At 47.3% G+C, this 24,119-nt stretch overlaps 3 protein-coding genes across 7 annotated transcripts in view; 1 reads left to right on the plus strand and 2 right to left on the minus strand.

Annotated features, from left to right (window-relative positions):
• The window catches only part of RANBP9 (RAN binding protein 9), an 83,918-nt gene extending 69,212 nt beyond the window's left edge, over window positions 1-14,706 (plus strand). The window contains exons 10-14 of the mRNA XM_075532458.1: window positions 1,070-1,211; window positions 5,192-5,313; window positions 6,833-6,984; window positions 10,094-10,205; window positions 13,724-14,706. Of these exons, the coding sequence (XP_075388573.1) occupies window positions 1,070-1,211; window positions 5,192-5,313; window positions 6,833-6,984; window positions 10,094-10,205; window positions 13,724-13,854 (659 nt within the window). The 3' untranslated portion in view covers window positions 13,855-14,706. The remainder of the gene's footprint in view (window positions 1-1,069; window positions 1,212-5,191; window positions 5,314-6,832; window positions 6,985-10,093; window positions 10,206-13,723) is intronic.
• Window positions 14,707-14,860: 154 nt separating this feature from the next.
• NOL7 (nucleolar protein 7) lies at window positions 14,861-18,548 on the minus strand. Its single transcript, XM_075532464.1, has 9 exons — window positions 18,243-18,548; window positions 18,071-18,131; window positions 17,538-17,596; window positions 16,682-16,713; window positions 16,378-16,456; window positions 16,119-16,240; window positions 15,937-16,014; window positions 15,530-15,654; window positions 14,861-15,358 (listed from the first exon to the last, which is right to left on the minus strand). The coding sequence occupies exons 1-8, from the start codon at window positions 18,497-18,499 to the stop codon at window positions 15,569-15,571; spliced, it is 774 nt and encodes a 257-aa protein (XP_075388579.1). The 5' UTR covers window positions 18,500-18,548; the 3' UTR covers window positions 14,861-15,358; window positions 15,530-15,568.
• A 324-nt stretch (window positions 18,549-18,872) lies between these two features.
• The window catches only part of SIRT5 (sirtuin 5), a 35,786-nt gene continuing 30,539 nt past the window's right edge, over window positions 18,873-24,119 (minus strand). For 3 of the 5 annotated variants that reach the window (XM_075532460.1, XM_075532459.1, XM_075532461.1), the window contains exon 9: window positions 18,874-21,580. In XM_075532460.1, coding sequence (XP_075388575.1) covers window positions 21,505-21,580 — 76 coding nt within the window. In that variant the 3' untranslated portion in view covers window positions 18,874-21,504. Of the gene's footprint in view, window positions 21,581-24,119 lie in introns of all 5 variants that reach the window. The other 2 variants (XM_075532462.1, XM_075532463.1) reach the window with 1 other exon arrangement.

Here is a 24,119-nt window from a genome sequence, read left to right on the forward strand (position 1 = left end):
CACACACACACACACACACACACGTGTGCGTGCACGTCAACGAAGTTTCCTAGGGCTTTGCAGTCACGCTGCTGGAAATCTGCTTTGCTGTCTCTTAGCTCACTCCACCCTCCTGGGCTCCCAGAGGACTGTTTCCTTAGCCACCCCCTCCCTCTTCACTATTATACATCCACTGTGGCTTGGCTCGCTCAAAACAACCCCTTCTCTTTCTATAAAGTGAGATTTCCCGATGCTTCCCCAGCTTAGTGGCGATTCCCATCCAGCCGTTCCCCCAAAAGCCACCCAACCTGGGGGTAATTGTCGCCTTGTAGCTTCACACGAACACATCCACAGTCTATCGCCTGGCTGCACATAAGCTCGACTCCTCCTTGGTTCAGTTCTCTCCTCACTGTGTAGTCCAAGACCACCACCGCTCCTCACCTGGACGACTAGACCATCCACCTCTCCATTCTCCTGACCCTTTCAAACACTTGATGCAGATTTACAAAACAAAAACTCGAATCGGAGCATAAGCTTCCGCTGACTGCCCTTTAATAACCTTCTGTAAGCCTGAGTAAAATGCAGGGACCTTTCACATGACAGAGGTCGTCTCCATCTTGCACTGTGGCAATGCCAGCCTTGTTTCATTTACACCCCCTTCCCCTTCTCGGCCTCATGGTTTGCAGGCTACACCTGTGTCTCTTGTTGCTTGAGGATAGCTTGCATTTCTTCTATAAAGAGCAATCACGTTAGCTTTAATTAGATACATCATTGGTAGGTGTGTGATCATGGACAGATTTCTTAAATTCTTTGAGCCTCAGTATAATCAACTGAAGAATGTAGTGATGATGATATTGCCATCACGGGGGATTGACTGAGACCCATAGCTAATCCTCCAGCAGAGGCTAGAGAAGATGGTAATTACAGCTCCTAAATAAGTCATCTGTTCCCAAACAATACTCTTTCAAAGTAGTCACATTGATGCTCCGATATAATATCCAAGCCTAGAATTTTTAAAATGGACATTGCCAGTCAGATCAATAAGTGCTTGTTTTCATGTGGTAATCTCCCTTCCCCCTTTCCCCACAAGGTTTTGAAGGTTGTAGTAATGGTGTCATATCAAGTAAAGCACACCAGTCATATTGCCACAGCAAACACCAGCCATCCAGTCTGAATGTACCAGAGCTGAACAGCATAAATATGTCACGGTCTCAAGCCAACAACTTCACCAGGTAAGGAATTTCTCTAGTGTTTGCATCATGTACACCACTGTCATTACTGTGAACCGTTCTGGGGGAAACTGAATGATAGTGGGAACTCCCAAGTCCTCACAGAGTAACAGGGCAAGAAATAAATTCCTGATCGTACCAATCTGCTTGGTGTGACCACATTATTGAATTGTGTGACATGTGGATGAAGTGCCAAGAACTTCCCAAAGCCTTTCTGCCTGTCAGTATGCACGCACCCAGACGTTGCTTCCTCCCTTGCCTCTGTAGACCCTCTTCCCACTACCCCTGCCACTGAGTCAATTCCGACTCCGAGTGACCCCACAACGACGAGGACAACTTAGGGTTTGAGCAGAAAGTGATGTTTCCCTCAGAGCAGCTGGAGGCTTTCCTTGGCCACCTTTGCTGTTAGCAGTCCACGGCTAACCTGTGGTGCCCCAGGCCACCGTCGCCCCCACTGCAGGCACAGATCCAGGGCCCTCTGCCTGTCTCCCACCAGACACAGGCGACTGACTACAGAATGCCACGGGGTAGGCGTTCCTAGGGAAGTCCCATGGTACAGGCAGCGTCCGATGGAATCCTCATAAAATAACTTGCACACCTGTCCTTTTTTCTCTCTATAGGATATCTTAGTGTAAACACAGAGAATGTCTTCTGAGTTTCAATGAACTCTTAAGTAAGAATTTTCTTTTGGAAACCTTTAAGTAGCTTGCCTATAACAGATGGGTAAGTCACTAAGTAAACATACTTTGAGGACCTGTTGGGTGCCAACATTCTGTTAGGCATTTGAGATACAGTGGTGACTAAGACATGGTATCTGGCTTCATACCGCTTTAAGAGTAGTAGCAGCTAGCTCAGTGTACTGCAATCTTTGCCATACCCGGGTCTTACTATCGATGCACTCCTGGCGTGTGACTGAGTTGAGAATATCCATTTCTCACTGATCAACCAGATCATTCTGTAGAAATGGGTGTTTTGCGACTTGGCGGCTTGACTGTACCAGGTCACACAATGGAGAGCAGCCCCTCGTTGGTTATCTAACTCTCAGACAACTGTATTGCGGAACTGCCAAGTCCCAACATGACACAACGGCCAAACCACTGAGACTGGGGGCCCAGCCCCTTTACTCTCACCGCGTGCATGGTGTGCCTTACTGCCAAGGGTGCAGTATCACTGTGCAAACCTCCGGTTAGGAGACTTCGCTTTTTTACGGCCATCTGAAATGTGAGACGTTGGGTAACAAGACAGTTGATAGTCAAGGAGTGGGTGTATCATGTACACAAACAAATTTTTATGAATGAGCCCACAGGTTTTGCATCAGAGTCTCAGTTTGGTTCTAGTGAAATAACTTTGGTAGTAGTCAAAAAGATCATGGACAGACTTATCAACTTGGTACTTTTTTCCTGAATAAAACTAATTGGTAAAACTCTGGATTTTGTGGGAATGTTCTAGTCACTACACAGCTTTCGAATGGAAGGAGTGGAGCTTACTGAAAGATGAAAAGGCAGAGAGAAGACTTAACATAGAATCTTGACGGGAACCTGATTCTGGTGAAAATTCAACCCCATGCTATCTGAGTCGTTGCCAACCCACACGACTGTATAGAACTGCCAGCTGAGTGTCTGAGACTCACTTTGTGGGAGTAGAACACCCTGTCTTTCTCTCAACTTTGGTGAAAGCAATTTAAAAATATGTGTTTGAATATAGTCCATTTTCAGGTTAGCATAAATGACAAAAACTTCTCAAATGGTTTCATAAGAGCAAGAGTTAATGGAGTCCACAGATTTGGTATGCGACTCATAGAAAAGATGTCTTTTCAATTGGACCTCCCCTTACAGAAGGGTCACAAGGAAGAGACAAGCCAGTCAGGGTGCAGTGTAGCACCGTTGAAGCATACAACTTTCCTCTAGTTCTTTCATGCTCCCCCCCCCACCCCCATCATGACCCCAACTCTACCTTACAAATATAGCTAAACCAGAGCATGTACATAGGTACAGATCAGAGCTGGAAACACAGGAAATCCAGGACCAATAGACCCCTCGGGACCAATATTGAGAGTAGTGAAACCAGTAGGGGAAGGGGAAGGTGGAGAGGAGAAAGGGGGTCCGATCACAGTGATCTACATATAACCACATCCCTGTGGATGGACAACAGAAAAGTGAGTGAAGGGAGACATCAGTCAGTATAAGAAATGAATGAGTAACAATTTATAAATTATCAAGGGTTTATGCGGGAGGGAGGGTGGGAGAGGGAAGGAAAAAAATGAGTCTGTTACCAAGGGCTCAAGTAGAAAGCAAATGTTTTGAAAATGATGATGGCAACATATGTACAAATGTGCTTGACACAATGGATGGATGGATGGATTGTGATGAGTAGTAGGAGCCCCCCCAGTAAAATGATTAATAATAAAAAGAAAAGATGTCTTTTGCTGAGGAGGTCAGGAAACTTTGAAAGGATGACTCATTGGAAGATGAGAATATCGTAATGAACGTTGTGTATGGGACCTCCTGGTCCTGGGGACTTCCTTGTTGACCGAGGCCTGCCTGTGCTGGCAGGTTGAACTGCCACTGCTCTGCCGGTTTCTCGCCTCCCATGCCCACGGTGGGGAGGGGAGTTGCCTACAGGGGGCTGGTTGAAGGAAGCGGCGGGGTCGATTAGGCAACTCCCTCCTTTCTGCACCCAGTGAGGAAGGGTGGGGGAGCTCTAAGCTTTGAGGTGAAGTTATATAATCCTTTACACAGGAAAGTTTGTATTTCATAATGGCTTTCCTCACAGCGAGATTATGAAGCAGATAAAGGGTATCTGAACCCTGGATAAACCATTTTACAGATGGGGGACTGAAGATCAGAGTAAATGATTTTTGTAAAAGGGCCAGCACCTGGTTCCATCTGAGTTGTAGGGCTGAGACTTGTAGTTCCTGGGATCTCGGAGCGGAGTGTTTTTCCGTGACGCCTCCCCGCCTGAACTGCTCTTCTCGCCATCCTCCTTCACCTCCATCCCAGCTCCGCCCAGTCTGTACGACTCCATTCAGCCTCACCAAATGATCTGCATCAGACACTGTGTTGCTCCTGGGCTCCGCTCTGGTCAGTGCGCTGGCTCTTTAAGGGAGCGGCTTCCTTAGATGGGCCTCAGCTGCTGGAGCGAGGTAGGTAGTGTTCACCTTACCTGGCACATGCTCAGAGGCGCGTAAATCTGGCATTGGGTCGTCGGAAGGTTTCATGTTTTTTTAAGGTGGTTAAATTCTCTGATCTTAAGAATCTGTTCAGCATTGTTTTGATAGGTAGAGTGTTCTGTTTGGTGGTGTTTTGCCTTTTTTTTTTCTAGAGTGTGGCTAGATGTGGTGGATATGCGATGACAAGTTATCTGTGGCTACATAGATCCCGTCACATAGATGTGCATCCGTAAATGCGGGGTGAATGAGAATCTCCAGTGTTCTAAGTACCCCAACAGCAGTTTTGAAATTACGATGCAGCAAAACCCGTGTGGCTGCTGTAGCTAATAAAGGGGGCTGTGAGGGGGAAATGGTGTCGGTATTACAGTGGTGTGTAAGAAGATGAGACTAAGTAGTTGGAGTCTTGGCTTTCAAATCATCGTTTACCTTGGGGGGAAATACAGATGATGGAGATCAAAGTGCTCTGACTGTTAAGGAGAGACTGGTGTAGAAGTGGGTTGACAGTGAGGACAAGCCTCGGTGACGCGGGGACAGAACGACGTGTTCATCTGATGGTACAGCACTTCGATGGGTGTAAAGGTGTACAAACCTACGTGAACTTTTTTCCTCCCTCATCTCAAAGGGTACAAATTTGCCAGAAGGCATCTACCTGCTTGATTTCAATATGTTTGAGACCTAATGAAATATCCTTTTGCAGATTGCTAATGCCTTCTGAAGTCATTTTATAAGTAGGTTATGCAGTTGGGTAATGGTTTATTTTAAACTACATTGCAAGTATATTTCTAAAAATAGGTTTGTTTTTTATCATTTTCAGTAATGATGTAGACATGGAAACAGATCACTACTCCAATGGGGTTGGAGAAGCATCGTCCAATGGTTTCCTAAACGGCAGCTCAAAGCATGACCACGAAATGGAAGATTGCGACACTGAAATGGGTCTGCAGTGACATTTCTTACGTTTCTAGTAAAAGCGATGGCGACAGGGTCATGATTTTACCTGTAATGAGTCACAGATGGTGAATGGAAGCCAAATCTAAGGGCGTTTATGCCGTGGGATTGACATTCATATGTTTCGTTTCCTTTCGACGTGGCGTTGAGACCGTGGGCAGAGAGAGTAGGGAGCTAGTGCTCTGGGCCTCCTGCAACCAGGTGCCAGGCATTACCTGTCTTTGCCCACCCGTCTTCTCAGGCTCAACCGCCGTGCCGCTGTCCTGACTTAATCGTGCTGAGTTTCTAGGACTTTTAAAGCGCGGACATTTGAAAAGATTGAACTCACCTTTCAGTGTAGCCAGTAAGTTCAAATGCACAGAAGTGGTTTCTCAGATTCTAATCTAACAGGAAGTCCTCTCATGGGAAAGGTCAATTACTGGGAACACGCGTGGCTCTGCAGAACACATTGTATTGTGTAGCACACAGATGTTGATGTGACTCAGTTCTAATAGCATGTGCACTTTTATTTTACTGACAGATTATATTGTAAGTTTTATAGCCTGAAGTTAAAGTCAAACTAATCACGACAGGCTAAACTGCTGAAGGCGTATTGGTCCTAATGTCATGACAGCACTATTTCTTAATTGTGGTTAAGATACACACAGCTTTTTAGAGTAGAAGAAACGACTGCTGTAAGAGGATTCTCTCATTGTTATATCACCACCTTGTTCAGGGATATGTGTCCAACGCGTGACTCACTTTTTAGACCACACATTTGGTTTGAAAGTGCATCTAGCTTCACTCTGAAAGAATTGTTGAAGCCCACGTGTTCTAGCAGCAGAACACCTAGGTTTGAAGTCAGGCTCTGCTGCTTAGTAGCCACATGACTGGCAAGTTCCTTAATTGCTCTGTGCCTCAGTTTCCTCATCTGTAAAATGGATATGACAACTACCTTGTGGCTCACTGTGAAGAGACAATTAGTTAAGTTGATCTGTGAAAAGCTAACAGCACATACTAAGATTTGTGATTTCTCTGGTTACATTGTTGATCAGTGAATATTGTCTGTCAAGACCAAAAAAAAAAGCTTGTATAATTAGACCTTTTAATTAGTATCATGTGAGTCCTGTAGCCATTGGCAGCTTTGCAGAATTATTTTATTCTTATTCCATCTCTGTTCTACATCAGTTAAGGCAGCTGAAAAATTAGTCACTAACACGTCCGCCCCCCCCTAAATGCTTCTTAATGTAGCCGTGGAGAATGATGCGGCCCCTGCCGTCAGTGCCTCCTGGGGACACCGGGGCGCTCTCACTTGGTTCTCATCTCTGTGCTAGTCCTGGGTCCCTAGACTCTTGAGACAAAAGAAGACATTTTTCATTCGAAAGCTGCAGATTGATTAAAAAATGTAGGTGCAAAATTCGGGAGTAGTTACCAAATGAAATGTACCCAATATGCCTCCAGCCATCCATGTTGCATTCTTCATTGTGCCGCCGCACGGCAGTGACGCCCGTGTTCGTTGTGCTCACAGAAGTCGATTCAAGCCAGTTGAGGCGCCAGTTGTGTGGAGGAAGCCAGGCGGCCATAGAAAGAATGATCCACTTCGGAAGAGAGCTGCAAGCCATGAGTGAGCAGCTACGGCGAGAGTGTGGCAAGAACACAGCAAATAAAAAGATGTTGAAGGTAAATTTGTTTTCCCTTACAAAATAATCAGCGTGTCGCAGAAGCGAGAAGAGTTTACAGAGCAGGGACACTGTACTCGAACGCGCACCAGGTGGCCCGGCCAAGGGCCCAGGTGAGAAGGCTAGTGATGCGGCCGCGAGCTGCCGTGGAGGGAGCACGTGACCCTTCGGGTCACAGACACACACAGGAGGGCTCGGGCCCCCATTCACTAGCCTTTGTCAAGTTCGCAAATCCTCAGCTCTATTGTTTCTGCTGTAAGGTTAGCAAAGGACAGGAAAACAAGCGTCCCCATACAGCGGTACACGTTAGACATCTGTGTGGTGCTGTGAAACGCTGCCGAGGGCTGCAGCAGGTTGAAGGCATGTATGTACATGGCTTTCATCTGGGCAGGGCTGGCCATCGCTCACAGACCCAATAGTTCCATATGTCTTCACGTCTCTTCTGTATTGATATCCGTAATTCTAAGGTGGAGAAACTTTAAACAGTTGAGTCGGTTTGTCCGAATTTTGGTGCATCCGGCGAAGATAGATTTCCTACTAACGTGACGTTGCAGTGAGCTATGGAGGACAGCGGCTCCTTTCACACTGTAGTTTCCCTGCTCACCAGCCTAGGAAACACGAAATACCGAGCTGTCGGTTTCTTACCCAGGCATTAGATTGAGCTCCAGGATGATTTGCTGAAACACTTTCTCCAGATTGTTTTGTTGAAAGGAGAGAAAACAGCCAAGCGGCGCTGCATGTAGTGGCCTCGAGACTGATCCTGGGGTGTGGCAGGAAAGGGCAACAGAATCCTGCCACCCACATGCTCTGACCTGAGTGCTGGCCTGCAGGTAGGTCGGCAAGGCCCCTGCTGTGCGGAGCATGTTGCTGTCTCGAACCTTAGGGCAATTCCGACAAGATGATCCCGTAAAGAGCATCAGCCTAGAGCTGCCCCGTCGGGTTTCCTGGGCTGCATTTTGTAGGAGCAGCGCACCGGGTCCTTTCTCCCATGGGACCACTGCAGGGTGGATTCAAACTGCCGTCCTCTCGGCTAGCAGCTGATCACTTAACCATTGAGCTACAAAGGCCCCGTCCTGTGGAGCAGATCAGTATTCAGTGAGTGTTTATTGAGTTAAAGTTGAAATTGTTTGAAAAGCGTCACTCATTTTCCCGTATTTGAACTTTTCATGACCACACAACTCTGCAAACCTTTTTCTGGTGTTAAGAAGACACATGATGTTTAGGCTCGGTTTTCACATTCTTTTAGGGTATCGAAGTTATCCACCTAGGAAAGTACTCTATTGCTAGGTGCTGGCCTGCAACCTCTTTACACCTGTGCCCTGTGAAAATGATGCACGACCCTGGCAAGCTCTTGTTTAAATGGGCGCCAGCTCCCAGCCTGCCGGGCGCTGTGAGACGGCCGCTCGCAGTCCACACTGCACAGCCGGGGGATCGAGAAGGCAGGCGTCACTGAGGCGCTGTTGCGGAAATCATTTCAACCTCACAGCTCCTCATGTGCCCTTTTGGCAATCATAGATTACGCACTACATCAGCGTTTTCTGTCTTCTATTTGAATTTGCATGAAGCCCAGAAAATAGCTCCTCTCCTAGAGATCGCCCCAATTCCATTCTGAAGTCAGTTCACATGTGCATTCCTGTCTTTCCTTGGCTGCTGCTCCTCTTCTTCCAAGGAAATGCCACTGCTAGAGAATTTCTTGGTAATCTGACCAATGCTGCTCTCTTTCCTCAAACTTGCCGTGATCGACATGGGGTAAAGAAGGGTCACATGACCGCCTGCTGAAACAGAAGCCAGCGTTTAAGGGAGATGAGACCAGAAAAAAAAAATTGCTTGCCTTAGTTGAACAGCTTCAGATAACCACTTTCCTCTTCTTCTTCATTGCCCTATCTATGAGATTGTAGTTGGTTTTCTTAAAAAATGGGTGTTGACTTTGCATAAACTTTTGTGTGTGTGTGTGTGTGTGTGTGTGTGTGTGTGTACACTCTCTTATGCAGCAGATTCACCCACTGCACTGCCTTGTGGCCCCTTGAGGGCTGCCTCCTCCATGAACACTGATTGTGTGTCCACGCAAGATGAACCCTTGGCAACCTCAGTCTTTTCTCTGTCGTGATATTTTTGGTCCAGCTGTGAGGGTTTGGGTTTTCTTTATTTTAAGGTGTAATTGCAGGTTGCATATTGTAGGCTGAAATCCTTGACCTCTTCATCAGTAAGTGCTTCAAGCCCTCCCTCCTCCCTTCCAACAAGCAAGGCTGTGTCGTCTGCACTTGAAGGTGGAGCTGTGCAGTCCTGATGCCATGTGCTCCTTTAGATAAGGCAGCTTCTGATGATTTGCTCAGCGTACAGCCTGAGCAAGCACGGTGAGAGGATACAGCCCAGATGCACACCTTTGCTGATTAGAAACCACGCAACATTCCCTTGTCCTGTTCACACAACAGCCTCTTCATCTTGTACATGATGTGAGGAGTCAGTCATATTCCACGTCAGAGAACTTGCCAGGTCATTGGGAAGTCGGACATGACTCAAGTCGTCAGCTCTGAGACAGAGCGGGAGCCGCGTAGCTTTGCCTACGAGGCACGGGCACGCTAACAGAATTCCCCTGCGCATTCTGTCACCCCTGCACTCCGTGTGCCTTGTCGCCTGCCCTTTGCTAAATGCACCAGGGAACACTCCAGAGATAGCTCAGTACCACTGTTCTATCCTGCATGGAGATCTTGACCTTTGGCAGGTCAGTAAGACATGGTTGACGGCAAGATCAGAAGGAACTGGCATAGCGCTAGCCTCATTTCAGGCCTTGCACTTCACGGTGAAGCAGGACCACTCAGTCCCCACCGAACAAACCAGGGCATTGGCATTTTGAGAGGTGACTACTTGCCAAAGGCCACACAGGTACGGAGTGGCAGCCCTTGGACTGGAAGCCAGTATCTGACGTGCCATAGTCAGCTGCTTCGCATGGAAAGGAGACAAAGAGATGGGGACAGTTCTGGGAAGAACGAGTTGTCAGAGATGATAGGAGGCTAGTGCCTTGGAGTGAGCACTGGAGCCCCCGTCTTTGGAACCCTGTGAGCATCGTCGTCTGAGCGGTTTGAACTGAAAACCACCTGTATTTCCAACAGGACGCCTTCAGTTTACTAGCTTACTCGGACCCGTGGAACAGCCCTGTCGGCAACCAGCTTGATCCGATTCAGAGGGAACCTGTGTGCTCCGCTCTCAACAGTGCAATATTGGGTAAGTCACCCCAACAGCCTTGCTTCCACACGGCCCGGGGGCTGTTTCTGAAAGGGCTGTTGGGCTCACGTTTAAGTTTTGGTAAAATCATACAATAGGAAATTTACATGAACTGCCCCTCCTTCATTTCCGTTCCATATTAAGTGGATTCACGTGGAATAAAAACAAATGACTCAGGTTTGGCTTAGGGAACGTGGAAAAGAGATGTCTGTGAGCCCCCATACACATCAGTGTTTTGGCATTTTTGATAGCTGTGGAAGTCTCCTGCCTCTCGCTGAGGACGCGGGACTTTTCCTGGCTCTTGGGCCTAAATATTACCCGACCAAGGGCACCACTTTCCCTTGCCTCCCCACTGTAGTAAAAGGCATTATAAGCCCTTGGTTCTGCGCTGGGAACCAGGAGGTGGCCTGACCACTGCTCCCTCTGGCCAGATCCTCTCTGACTCGGGTTTGGGAGAGGAAGGTGGGTGAGGGGCAGGTGGGATGAGCGCGGAAAATGAAAGCCTGGGGCTTGTTTCTTGTCTGTGTGTGAACACTGCAGAAAATGGGGGGGGATTTGGAAGAGCCAATAGAGGGACCAGAATAAAGTTGTACAGAGGCTGCGTCCAAGGGGTAACCTGTGATTGTGAGAGGCCAGGGGAGCAGGGAGTATGGATTTGGGCAGCATAGAAGAGTTTTTTGTGGAGGATTCATGGGAACCCGAGTTCTTGTCGGGCCGCCGTAGAGGCGCAGGAGGGCATTGGTGAAACCATGGTTCCGGTGGTGGTTGGGTGGGGCTAGAGGGAGTACACTTAGCAGGAAGACGTCAGGAGGCAGTACAGTGAAGGGAAACGGGGAGTGATAGAGCTTGTGCATCTGAAGTGTCATTCAGCCCACTTTCCTCAGGACCTTCCTCTCCTTGTCCCGGCCGTATTTGCCTAAGATATGGCTTGAGCCCCACCCCATAACCACAGCTCCCAAACTGACTAACCACAGGACTTCAGTTGACCTGAGAACTGTTGAGGTCCAACTAGGTTTGCATTGAAATAAATTTAGCTGTGTTCTTTGAACTGTAAACATGGGTGAGAAGAGGGTAACTTTTTAAATACACCACCTCCTTACACTCTGTTACTTTTCACCCACAATAGTGAAAATCTCATGTCCGGTGATTTGGTGCATTAATGAAGCCTGTGTGGTACCAGCTGACTGGGGGGACATGACCTGAGGCAGCCAGAAAGGAAGGTTTAACTCTCGGTGAGGCTAGAATTGAGGCCTGGGCAGAGAGAAACTTGACTTCCCTGCCCTGTTGGTTCGTTTCCATGTCTTTATGTAACTCTATGACTGTTTAATTTCTAGGCAATTGGGGTTTTCACGGATAACTTAGATAGGAGTGACTTTTCATCTCACTAGAATCCATTTCCCAGGCAAAATGCAAGTTCCCGCGAGATTGGGGGGTTCTACTGTGCCTTTGGAGTCTCCTGAACTTGGAGGGTTTCGGACGAATTCAGGAGAATTAGGGGAGTGCTACCAGTAGACTGGAGAGTCATTTGGCAGAGACTTGTAATACAGACCAGGCCTAGGAAGGGAGGGGCGTGAAGGAAGCTTTCTGGTGTCCCCTTCTGAAACTAGGGATTGGTGAGGGTCTCATTCCAAGGGTGTCAAAGCTTTGCAGTGTTTTTGTCCTTAGGTTCAAGAGAATTTCTTAAATTGCTTAGGACCGTTATGCAAAGCATGTGTGTATTCTTACATGCTGGGCTGTTAACTAGATCCCGTTATGACCGTTAATTTGTTTGTATGTAACTTTGGGCTTATTCAGTAGCTTGGCCTGTGTGCACTCACGTAGGGTTGTCCTCTAGGTAGTGTAAAATAGTGAGTAGTCACAGCAACAGCAGCACCATCGGAGCCTGACCTCGGGGAGAATAAGCAGGCAGACCCTTTAGTGGGGGCCAGACACCCCTCCACTCTCTCTACCTTTCATACCACTGCACTCTGGGCTTTCTGGATTTGGTAATCCAGTGCCACACCAAGGGCTAGGACCAGGCTGAGCGCTATTAGGGAATAGGGCATGTGTAACTCCATGTCCGGACCAACAGACTACAACTTGGGAATCAGGATCAGGAAGCATGCAGACAGTCTCTTTTTCCATGTAGGACAGCTCTCAGGCTCTTCTTGGCCCCCTTGACCCTGCTCTCTGTTGCTGCTAGCTTCAGTGCTAAGCCTGGCTTATTTTACAGCTCTTTCAGGAAGGTCTCCTTACTTCCGTGGGGTTGGTTTCGTAAGTAGACAAGCTCCTTGTCGATTTCAAGACATGACATGCCCAACCAGGGCCGTGAGCTGACCAATCCTCTCTCAGTAGGATGCACTTATTTGCATAATGGGCTGGGCTACAGCTCGCCGCACTAGCATAGTCTGTTGAGCAATTGCTGCCAGGTGCATCCCAATTGCAGAGCAAGCTGCAGTCCAGTATCAAACCAGCCTGTTTACAGCCTCCCAGGAACTGCCAATCCACCTAGACAAAAGCAGCAAGTGCATGGCAGTGGAAAAGTAGTAAAGGTAATTCCTCAGAATTTGAGGTGCGTCTGTGTTTCCAAAGAAATGAGAAAAGGCCACAAAGGAACTCATTTCACACAAATGGTTATAACCATTTGTCTGCCTTGCCAAAATAAAGTGGCAATGAATTATAGACCCTCCGGTTGCCTTTGAAGACCTACTGGCCAAGCGGTTGGCCACTGGGGAAGGAAGGTGGAGTTACAATCTCAGAAACGCAGTCTACCCTGTTCTGTAGTCAGAATGGGCTTGCTTTGGTTTGGGGTTGAACAAGGTTATGTCCTTAGGAATCTTCCACATAACTTTTGGTCAAAATTAAAATTGTTGATTCAAGTTAGGCGGAATTACTTTAAAGCCAGACCTGCTTATGAAATAGATAAAATTCAGCATGTATCTTGCCATACCATTTCATATTTCCATTTCCACATTTTCTCAGAACTTCCTCCCTTTAATTCCATCTGGTATCTTTCTTCCTCCCACCCTACAAGGGGGCTTCAGCAAGTTCATGGAGATTCTTCATTGTCTTAGGGCCTTTAGGAGCCCCCGCGGATAGTCACTTCTGGAGCCGGAGTGGAAATAAGCCATGGAGTCTCGCCAGCAGCAGGCTGATTGATAACCACTCCATAAAAGCTCACATGTTATCTTCATACAAGAAATTAGCAGTTTAAGTGTGGCCACTTTATCTTTGAGACCAAATTTTGGCTAACTTGTACAGGGCTTACTATTCAAAGGAAACGTGTATGCTATGTAAAGCTCCAAAGGCCTCAAGTTTATCAGCTGTTTTTTGGGAATGTTTGAAAGAGTTCATTCCTCCAGAATTCTCAGTGGTTTTGCCCTGTCCCAGGAATCAGAAAGCTGGAGCACGCCTCGGGCCACTTGTGAAAGTTCTTGTCACTCACTGCCAGCACGGTCGTGTCAGTAAGTTTTGTTGGAGGAGTGTGGAGTGTTTCAGAATGCCTTGCTAATGTTCATTTCTCCACCTTTTCTCCTCAGAAACCCACAATCTGCCAAAGCAACCTCCACTCGCCCTCGCAATGGGCCAGGCCACACAATGCCTAGGACTGATGGCACGATCCGGCATCGGAGCCTGTGCCTTTGCCACAGTGGAAGACTACCTACATTAGCTATGCAGTTACAAGAGCTCACACGTATATTGTGGCGTATAGTCAACATGGAAGTAGACCAGCTCTGCTGATTTGAAATTTAGATTTTTAATTATGTACTGGGGACAGGTTTTTGTCGCTTTACATTGCTTCCTAGTTTACAGCATGATGCAAATGATTTTCTAACTTAGTGTTAGGAGAAATTATTTTCCATCTTTAACCTCTTAGTTATCTAAGAGTTTAATATTACTGAATTTCAGACGTTGAAATTGATCATCACAAATCCTTTAAAACAATTACCTAAAAGAAACCAAAAAGTCCTGCCTTCTTTGGGGGAGGGGAGACGGGGTAAGGAAACGGAACAAGTTGTGTTTGTGTTAGCATGTGGGTGATGTAAACTTCAAATTGGGAGATGTTCCGACCCCCCACTCCCATATAAGCATTCAATCAGTGTAACTTGCAAAATGCATAAACATCCGACAGTTTGAATTTATAGTGTTGATGGAAGAAATCATTTTTAATGTGTACTGTAAAACTTGAAATACTCAGGAGCTGAGTGAATACGTTTGTTGCTACTTACAATCCCGACCTGTTAGTCCCGGTAGTTTTGTTTTAACATGGTCTTTCTCAACTTTGTTTCCTGTTTAACTACAGACAGTTTCTGTTGTAGACTCACAAGTTTAACTGTTGTATTATAACAGTATTACATGTCAACAGTGTGGTTATGACTTTTATTTATATAAAAACCAAATATTTAGTCAATTTACCGTGTCTTAATTTAATCTTTGTACACCTTCCATTTTTAAGTGCTTAAATGAGTACTATATTGCAATAAAAATGTAGTGATATAATTAACCAGCCATTAAAAATTTACTTCTACAGATGCTAGTGTCAGTTGAGTTTATGTGTGGGGAGGTCTCGCACACTAACGAGAAACGCAAAGGCTCACTAAAGTCGGTGGCGCGCTGTCATCTGGGCTCTACGTCCCAAGACCGACTTCACCCACCACAAGAGAAACAACGATAAGGACATCACTTCCTTGTTTATTACCAGTCATGTAAACTGACCAAAACTCAAATGAAGCCATTCAACTTGCTAACTGCATCCTTTGGCTCGGGTGATAGAGATGTTGGCTTGAACCTCGGTCTTCATTCTTAGCGTCCGCAAAGCTTCATTGACAAAGGACCCTCTGGTGGCGTAGAGGGTTACATGTAGACTGCTAACCACAAGACCAGCAGTTGGAACATCCCGCCCGGATGAGGGCACTGTCCTAGAGGGCCACTGTGAATCCAAGTTGACTGATGGGAGAGAGCGCCCCAGTGACCGTACAGAGCACTATTCTGAGAAACTTCTCAGAGGCCACAGCATCTGAGGGCTTCGGCTCAGTTGGAAGACTTCACAGACAGCCCTCTTTCAGTTGGAAGACTTCACAGACAGCCCTCTTGTCCTCTTTTTCATCGGGGGAAGGGGGGTAAGGCAGCAATGCAGCTGAGTGCTGGGCCTGGTGTGTACTGCTTGTATTCCTCTGGATGGTTAAGAAGGGAAAAAAAAATTCCTTTTGAGCAGCCTTTTCTTGGGGGCCCCTCAAAGGCTTCAAGTCATGACTGTTCTCCAAAAAGATGAAATGTGGATAACTTCCCTATAACGTCTTAAAATGAATTATGGTTTATTAGGTTTTAAAAACAACAAACCAAACCTCAAAAGTTAAATTGTAGACACCAAAAAGCACTGATTGTTAGCTCCGATCTTTCCCAGATGCCGCCTTCTTTCTGAACATCCAGCGCCTTTTGAACCTCTGGGCATTTTGTTTTTTCTGGGCTCCTAAAACAGTTGTGTACAGTAAGAACGTCAGCTCCATAAAATTAAGTCCCAGGAAACACAATTCCAACATGTCTTCTGATTCCCTAGACTTCTTAATGTCAATGCTAAAACCTTGGGTCCCCAGCATTCCATTCTGCATCTATGCCAACCACCTGCTTTTCCAAAGCAACTTTAACAAGGAAAACCTAACCCTTCCTAATGATCTGAGCCTTTGACGAGTTTCATAAAAGATGCATATTTAAGACCAACCACCAGAGCGAAGAGAACAAAGTAGGACCTTACCCCAGCCAGTGGTCAGGAACTGGGCAGCGGCTTTTTTCACAGGCAATCTCTTGTTGGCCAGAGACAGGAACTTGTTGACTAGGAAAGAGCGTGATTTTGGAAGGGGCATCCAAACGAGGTGGAAAGGGTCATCGTTAGTTTACAGTAAACAGTGAGCCAACAACATTCCACAGGGAACTTACCAGTAGTTCTCTGACTTCCTGGGCCGTACAAGGAATTTTGTATGAAGGCTTTGGCTGCTTGCTGCCGGGAGTCTCTTAGATCTTGGTCTTTGAGCCTCCGAGCCACGTAGCTTTTACTCTGGCTGGCAGACAGTACAAGACACCAGAATGAATGGGGCGGCTATCTGCTAAAGCTGCTTCACTCACAGTCTCAGAGATCTCAGTGCACAGCTCAGGGAACAGACAAGGGGGCCGGCGGGAACAACTGAGGGTGCCTTACCCGAAAGACGAGACTTTTTGTACTTTGGAATTCCTGGAGTCACTTCCTTTCTCACGTTCTGTTTTCTTTTGCAAGGTGACTAAAATTAATCGACATTTTCTAAATCAGCATGGTATAAAAGCAAATCTAGAATCCACTTTTAAGTTTCTCCTACAGATGCTCCAACTTGGACTCGATTCTCCAGTTGAAAGATGGAGAACTGGCCTGCGTTTACCTGGGTCAGGCCTGGTAATGAACACACGAGAGTAACCGTGTCCAGACCCACATGGCACTTACATGGAAAATTACTAATAATAGTTCCTACCTTCCTTGAATGTTCCTGGTGATTTCTTTAAGCTAAGATTTTAAAAAGAAACAAGAAAGCAGTTTAGTGTGGCAGACAGCACAGACTACTCGGTATGGTGAATAATTTCAACCAGCTTTACAAATGACACTGACCTCCCTCCCCTACTTTCATTACCATCTTCATTTTTACCAAGAATCTTGTTAACAGTTTTAGAAAATCAAGTCATGTCCCCTCCCTCTCTGCCAGCAACTGGCAGTCAGTAAACTAGTAGGTACCATAATGAGAGCATCTGTTCAACTGTTTGTCATCTGGAAGCTAATTAGCAAGTAGTTATTAAAAAAAAAAGATGCCATGGAGGGGAAGCTGAGTCTGGACAACTGACTACAAACACAGTATTCTAAATAAGGGAAAGCTAGTAGGCCTGCCTCTGTCTTGAGAAACCACAGGATTCCGTTTAGAGACTGAAGGCAAGTCTGTAAGCTACACAGAGGAGGAAGCTGGGTACAAAGGGCAGTAAGTAGTAATACTTTTAACAGATGAAGGGAAATTTGCTACCAAAGAGTTAGGGTTTGTTGTACAGACAGACACTGAACAACTCTGGAGCAGTTCCTTTAAAGAGCTCTTTCACTGTTGCCAACAGGTCACACACTTTTGTTCACTCCCATGGATCAACAGGATTCATGGCATCACCACATCAGGGACTGGGAAGCTGGAGTTGCCCGTGGAATGAAAACCAAAATGGAATCTTCCCCAACATCCACAAACTCGGGCTCTGCATTTCTTCCCTTGCAAGGATCCAAATATGTTTGAGCCCGTGTGTGATTCCACTGTTCCAAAGATGGAGTGTGTGAGCTAAGAAGGACCTGGTGCTTACCCAGCTGGAGGAGTTGTGGTTAACTTCTCTAGAACATCGTCTGGAAGGAGTTTTCTTTTCTAAGAAGACATTTAAAAATCAGCGAAAGTAATACAGGACAACTACACACATTTTAGCCCAACATCCTGGCGAGTGAATGAACGAACGCTAGTATCTCCTAAAATGTCCCATGCCCGCGGCTTCTGGAAGGCAGGCTTGGGGGTCTCGGGGATTGCGGGGGCCCACTGTATCCGCCCCCCCGCCTCGGGTCAATGGTTCCGTCAGCCGTCCTCGCGGGCAAAGTTTCGGTGGCCAGTCTACCAAGTACCGAAGCAAAGAACCCCGTTTGTATCCCCACAATAACCTAGCTTCAGATGAAGCTCCCTGGGGAGACACTAAAGGTGGAAAACCCACAACGCTCCGCGCCCGTGGGCAAAGAACAGGCGCAGGTTCGCGGGTCTCTTCGGGCCCGCCCCCCCATTACCACCGGTCCACGCGGCGTCACACGTGGGAACCCCACCGGGGCCGAGACCCCGCTCCCAGCACGCACTGACCTTCTGTTCGATGAACAGCTCCTCGCGCCGTTTCCTCTTCTCCTTCAGGAGAGTTTTGTCCCTGAGGAAGGGGGCGTTAGGGGAGGGGAAGAGGTCAGTGGGGGCGGAAGGGGCGGGGCCGGCGGGGAGGGGCGGGGCCGGCGGGGAGGGGGCGCGGCCCGGGGCTCCCCACCTGCGCGCCGTCTCCCGCACTCGCCGCTCCTCGGCCCTCGCTTCCGCCTGGGCGCTGACGAACGTCAGCTCCTCCGGGGCCTCGTCGTCCAAGTCGTCGTCTTCGTCCTCGTCCAGGGGCTCGGCGGCCGCGCCGCTGCTCGGCTGTCCCAGCAGCAGGCCATGCTCGGCCGCCTCCTCCGAGGCCGGCTGGCCCTCGTCCACCATCGCCTCCGCCGACACCGGGGTGCGGGACGCGCGCGGCCGGAGCTGCACCATGGCCCAGGCAGCGCGGGAGCCTTTGCCCTCTGCCCCGGAAGCAGCTCTCCAGGCGGGCGGACGCCGGAGTCGACGCCGCCGCGGGTCGGCGTGGAAACCTCATTGGGCCACGCGGAGGCGCGTGCGCACACCGAGGGGGAGGCGTGGCTTCCGGCGCTGGGGGTGGGGCTATCCTTGGGGACCGTGCGGTGGCCCGCGCAGCTTCCCGGGCGGCTCCGCCGACCTGCTCGCCGTCCCCGGGAGGGCGCGCGCCGTTCCTGTGACTTCTGTGATCGATCCGCGTGCTCTCGCGACCTGCGGGCTCCTCCCGGCCTGCGGCGCCCGAAACACGGTCGCCGCGCGCGCCAGCTGCTGAGTTGCCGCCTGGGGTAGCGGCGGCATCGACTCTGCGGATCCGATTCCGTATTTCCCGATGCACTTCCCTTCTCCCTGCAAACAGCACGCGCCCTTGGGGGAAGTCGCCGGGGACCGACAGATCGACCGACCGCGCCCCGGGCTCCCTGGCCATCCCTCTGTCGGCGTCCTCTGGGCTCGGGGGGACCTGCGTGTACTGCCAAACCGGACCGTGTCTGCACCCGGGCCTCCAGCAATCTGGCCCATCGCAAGTGCGGAATAAATGACTTACTTAAACATTATTGCCCAGAACCGCAGTACTGTTTCTGTATATACATACATACATACATACATACATACATACATATGTGATTTTTCCCGGAGTACCGAGTTTAACATCCGTGGCCTTTTGTGTTGATACAGTGCTTTATGACAAGCCTTCTTACGCATGCATGTGTATCCGCTGTTCATCCCCCAGACGGGATTCTTCCACAGGCCGTCCCGGGTTTCCTTACTACATTTCAACATGAATCTGTGAGTCAGTAGCTACAAGTGCAGGCAGTTCCGTCTTAGCCAGCCGTCGGAGCCTTTTCAATCCTGCTGAAAGCTGCGCTCCCACTTAGTAATGAAATGGTTGTGATGAATAATTTGTTCCTAGCAGGGATTGCTTCAATTTCAAAATGTCACATTTACATAATATTAAAGAACAGGTGTCGTCATTATCAGTAAGACACTGCAGGTTCTTAATGGGTCTTCAAACACTCTTACACATTCTTAAACCTTCTCAAGCTCTTTAACTTCAGACCCCTTGGCCCCACTTCTGCCCTCCTATAAGCCATTCGGATTTATATTACTGTACTTTCTATACCGCATCACAGTTGTGCACCAGACAGTTAATCCAACCATTCCACAAATTCCTTAAGGGCAAACTCTATCTTACTAAGTAGGTTACATTAGTTGGGCTCCTAACTGCAAGGTCAGCAGTTCAAAACCACCAGCAGCTCCAGAGGAGAAAGATGGGGCTTTAGAGTAGAGAGAGTTGCCATCTTGGACACTCAGTGGCAGCTCTACTCTATCCTATTGAGCTACCATGAGTTGGCATCAACTCCATGGTGAGATTGAATTTTTGAGATAAGATGGTAGATGGCCAGTAAACATTTGTTCAATCAAATAATTCCAATTCACACGTTTAGTGCTCTTTTTCTCAGAAACTAATTTCAAAACCTAACAAACCAAAGCTTTTTATTTTAACAATAAAGAGCGCTGGTGCCGAAGGCCCAGTGGAAACAGAAGTGCAAAAAAACCAGTTCTGAAACCCGTGGGCCCCGCTGGTCAGATAAAAGTTACTAATCAGAAATACAACCAGGTTTCTTGAAGCAGTATGTCGACTTTCATCATTGCAAACACTAGAGATGTGTATGTTAATTTTGAGAAAGTCAAAGACAAATTAAAAATGCTTGATAGAAATTATATATCTATATATTGCATTACTCTGGATCCTTTCCAGCACATAGCAACCTTTGGTCTTTTACCAAAGGCATACTGGATCTGGAACTGTTTGGAGCTATAAATGGCACAAAGACTGCATTATGCGTATCATATAAACTTGATGGCAATACTACCAGTCCCCTCTGCAGAACCCTTCACTCATCCAGGATGACTTAAAGAGTGACTGGAGCCTAGCTGGTCCCCCTAAAACCTGGGCTGATGAACATCTTCCTTCTCCCCAAAGGGCTTCTGGGGTTTATTGAAAGTTAGGCCTTGCAAGCAGCACAGTGTTTTAAATGAAATTTTGCACCATTTCTTTGTACAAACGGCAAGGGTGTGACACTACAGGCAGTTCTGCAGGGGACTGAGGCGATGTGGCGCGGGCATGTGTTGCTGGTGCCCACCTCATCCAATGACACCAGGGAGCCCATGGGGATATTCACTCCGAAGTCAGTGTGTGGGAAAGCCTGGCACCGACTGCGGGCTTCTGTGGTGGTGATGCTGAGAACCAGCCAGCCCGTCCGTCCCCCTTCCCTCCCTGGCTACAAAGAAGCCCGAGGGAGCTGTTTCTCCTTGAGCTCCGTATGCCAAACATCTTGTTCACATTCTAAGTTTCTACCTTCTTTCTTGTCTCTCCCTTCCTTGCAATGAGTCAGTGTTCTTGGAGGTGAGCCAGCCTGGCAAGGCCAGCACGAGAAAGATGTGGTTGACGAAAACAGCTGATGGGCTGGAAACAAATTACAAACTGCATCGAATGGTTTTTAATTTTCCACCAAACCCTGTGCAAACGTCAGATTGAAGAATAGCACTCTGTACCTCCTATTTATACTTTCTTTGCCCAAATAGCAAACACCCCAAAGGGCAACTATATCATCCAGATGAAGTGGTTTTTTTAAGACAGTCTAATTACATTCTCCCCACCCCCAGTAACCAACCCAACTTCAGCGTATCCCTTATGAGTCCACAGCAAATAAAACAAGCACTAACTTTACCCATCTCTGCCTCCTGCACATTTTGCTCGTGTTGCTTCTCAGCCTCCATCACTTGTCCGCAGGCTGGGCTCCCGCGGTGGGATCACAGGGTATTTTGAGATCTTCTGATATTTTCACCATTCACAAGATTGTTTCGCCTCCATTTGTGGCCCAGAAGATAGATGCAAGGTCTGTTCTCCCCTCCCCCGACAATTAAGGAAGTGCTTCCGCTTCGTGAGGGGCAAGAGCTTCCGGAAGCGTAGTTCCGCAGGGTCCGTGGAAGTGAAACCTGGAAAACAAGACCCAGACACATCAGGAGCATGAGCTGTGGGCGAGCCAGGAGCCACGCTTTGTGCCCCAGTCACTCCAGGAGCAACATCTAAGTGCGCACCCGCGGTGCTTTGAACTTCTGAAGCAGTTTCTTCTGAAATACATTCCACTAGGGGCTCCCTCTGTGGCCAAGAGAATTGACAGAAGCAATTACTTAGCACTTACTTGCTTTGAATACGAATTTTGTCATCAGGGACGTGAGAAGACATGATTTTTTTTTCTGGATTTGGATTTTATTATTTATAATCTTTCGAAAAGACGATTATAAGGAGTATTTTATCATCCTTCAAATGGGGAAATATATCTTACCATTGAATAGCTATATCATTATATATAATGAGTCAGAATTGATTCGATGGCAGTAAGAGATATATATATATATGTTATACATTATAGATAACTCAAACTGGCGGTGAGTTTGCGTTAAAAACCATTGCCATTGTGTGTGTGTATATATAAGCTATGAGGCGCCTCGATGGTACAGTGGTTACATGTTGGGCTGTGACTCGCGTGGTCAGCAGTTCGAAACCACCAGCAGCTCCGCAGGAGAAAGACTGGGTTTTCTACTCCTGTAAACAGGAATGGTCTCAGAAACCCACAGGGAGGTCGATATGAGTCATAGTTGATTCGATGGCAATGCACTTGCGGTTTTTAGTTTGGGTTATATAAGCTCTCTACATTATACAACCCAAGCTTACTGCCATGGAATCGATTATGACGCATCGCAACCCCACAGGACAGTGCAGAGCTGCCCCTGTGGACTTCTGAGACTTTACATTTTTACAAAAGGAGACCACCTCATCTTGCACCCACATCGTCATGGGTTCACACGGCTAACTTTTGGGTGAGTGAGCTTTCAAAGGCTCAAGGAAAGGAGGAACTGAATTTCTCCATGAAGTTTTTGAAGCCCCCTCGTGTGTGTGTGTGTGTGTGTGTGTGTGCATATTTAATACATGTTATATTAAAACAGCATTCGCATGTGCTGAGGACAAGAGCAGAAGCTGGAGTTCAGCTGACCATAAGTGTGGGGAGCAGAGCACGGGAAGACAGAGTATACAGAAGAATCCTTGAGTCTCACAGATTAAGGAGCCTGGCAGGCTGGGTTTCTGGGGTGGAGGGAGGCCTTCACCCTTGTGAGTTGGAGGTTGAGTCCCAATCACATTCTCATAATTAATATTGTCCCCCATAATAGTGCTACCTTAAAGTCACCTCTTGCAAGCACGTGGCTGATTATATGTCCATATGGAGCAGACATCCTTTTCTCTCTTCCTGCCATGTTACCCGGCACCCCCCTTGTACCTGCCCCCAGTACGAGTATTAGGTGTCCTCACCTGTGAACTCAGGGAGCTTAACATAGATACCTCCCACCTTGTCATGCATGTAGCCACTGCATATGCATGTCTCATGGCTACTTATAACTGTGCCAAGAGAGTAAAAGTTCTCTCTCACTTCACTTCTCCCAGTTCCTCGTGTCCATCAAGGAGGTGAGGTGAGCATGCTACCATACAATGTGTCTGGCTCCTTTATTTCATTCTTTCTCCTATCTTTCTTATCCTCTATGGCTTTACTATAATCTTTATATATTAAAGAAGATTCTTTAATATATAAAATTATATATACATATATATCACTGTACATTTGCTCCTTCTGGCCTTTTGATGGTTGGAAGGAGGTTTCCTCTGACACATACAGAATGTCAAGTTCAGGATTAAGTTAGTCATGAAATGTTGCATCCAAATATGCCTTATCTAAGGTCCTATACCAGGAATGAAATGTGAATCTTCTTCTCTGTGTCAGAGTGACTTAGATCCTCCAGGCATGAGTGGGATACATCATTCTTTACTGATATAATTTCATACAACAAACTTTTGAACACTTGATGACTTTGGGGAGCATATGGGTTTTAGACAAGACCATGAGGAATTCTGCGAGCGTCAACAGGCCTTTCTCAGATCAGTATTGACGAGCCTCTGAGGGAGAGTCAGGAGAAGAAAGGAGGGAAATGGTCACACTTCAATCAGGAATAACACGTAGGGCCCACCAACCACTAATACTAGTGCTGAGGAAATTCGAGAATTCTACAAAATTCTTTCATCTGAAATCAATCAAATGTGCAGCCAAGATGCACGGATAATTCTGGGGACTGAAATGTGACAGTTGGAAATAAGGAGGAAGGGTCAGTAGTTGGAAAATAAGGACTTGGTGAAAGAAACCAAGCTGGAGATGCCATGCTAGAAATTTACAAGGCCGCCATCATCATCTTCTTCTTCTTCTCCTTCTTCTTCTTCCTCTCTCTCTCTCTCTCTCTTTGACCTGCAACTTCTTCATTACAAATTATATATATATATATATATATATATATATATATATATATATATATATATATATATATATATATATAGTCCTCAACAGATGGAACACACAGAAACTGAAGTGACTACATCAGTGGGAAAAGACAGTGGGGAAGTTCACTAGCATCAGTCAAAACAAGGCCAGAG

This window comes from Tenrec ecaudatus, chromosome 1 (assembly GCF_050624435.1).
Source record: "Tenrec ecaudatus isolate mTenEca1 chromosome 1, mTenEca1.hap1, whole genome shotgun sequence".
Classification (NCBI taxonomy): Eukaryota; Metazoa; Chordata; class Mammalia; order Afrosoricida; family Tenrecidae; genus Tenrec; species Tenrec ecaudatus.

What these genes read in the sequence shown, in the direction of transcription:
- NOL7 (XM_075532464.1), bottom strand. Translation starts at nt 18,499, where the DNA reads ATGGTGCAGCTCCGGCCGCGCGCGTCCCGCACCCCGGTGTCGGCGGAG. An exon ending in AGCTGTTCATCGAACAGAAG is followed by an intron (nt 17,597 to 18,070) that starts GTCAGTGCGTGC and finishes ATGTCTTCTTAG; the next exon opens with AAAAGAAAACTCCTTCCAGA. An exon ending in CAAAAAGTCTCGTCTTTCGG is followed by an intron (nt 16,241 to 16,377) that starts GTAAGGCACCCT and finishes ACTGTCTGCCAG; the next exon opens with CCAGAGTAAAAGCTACGTGG.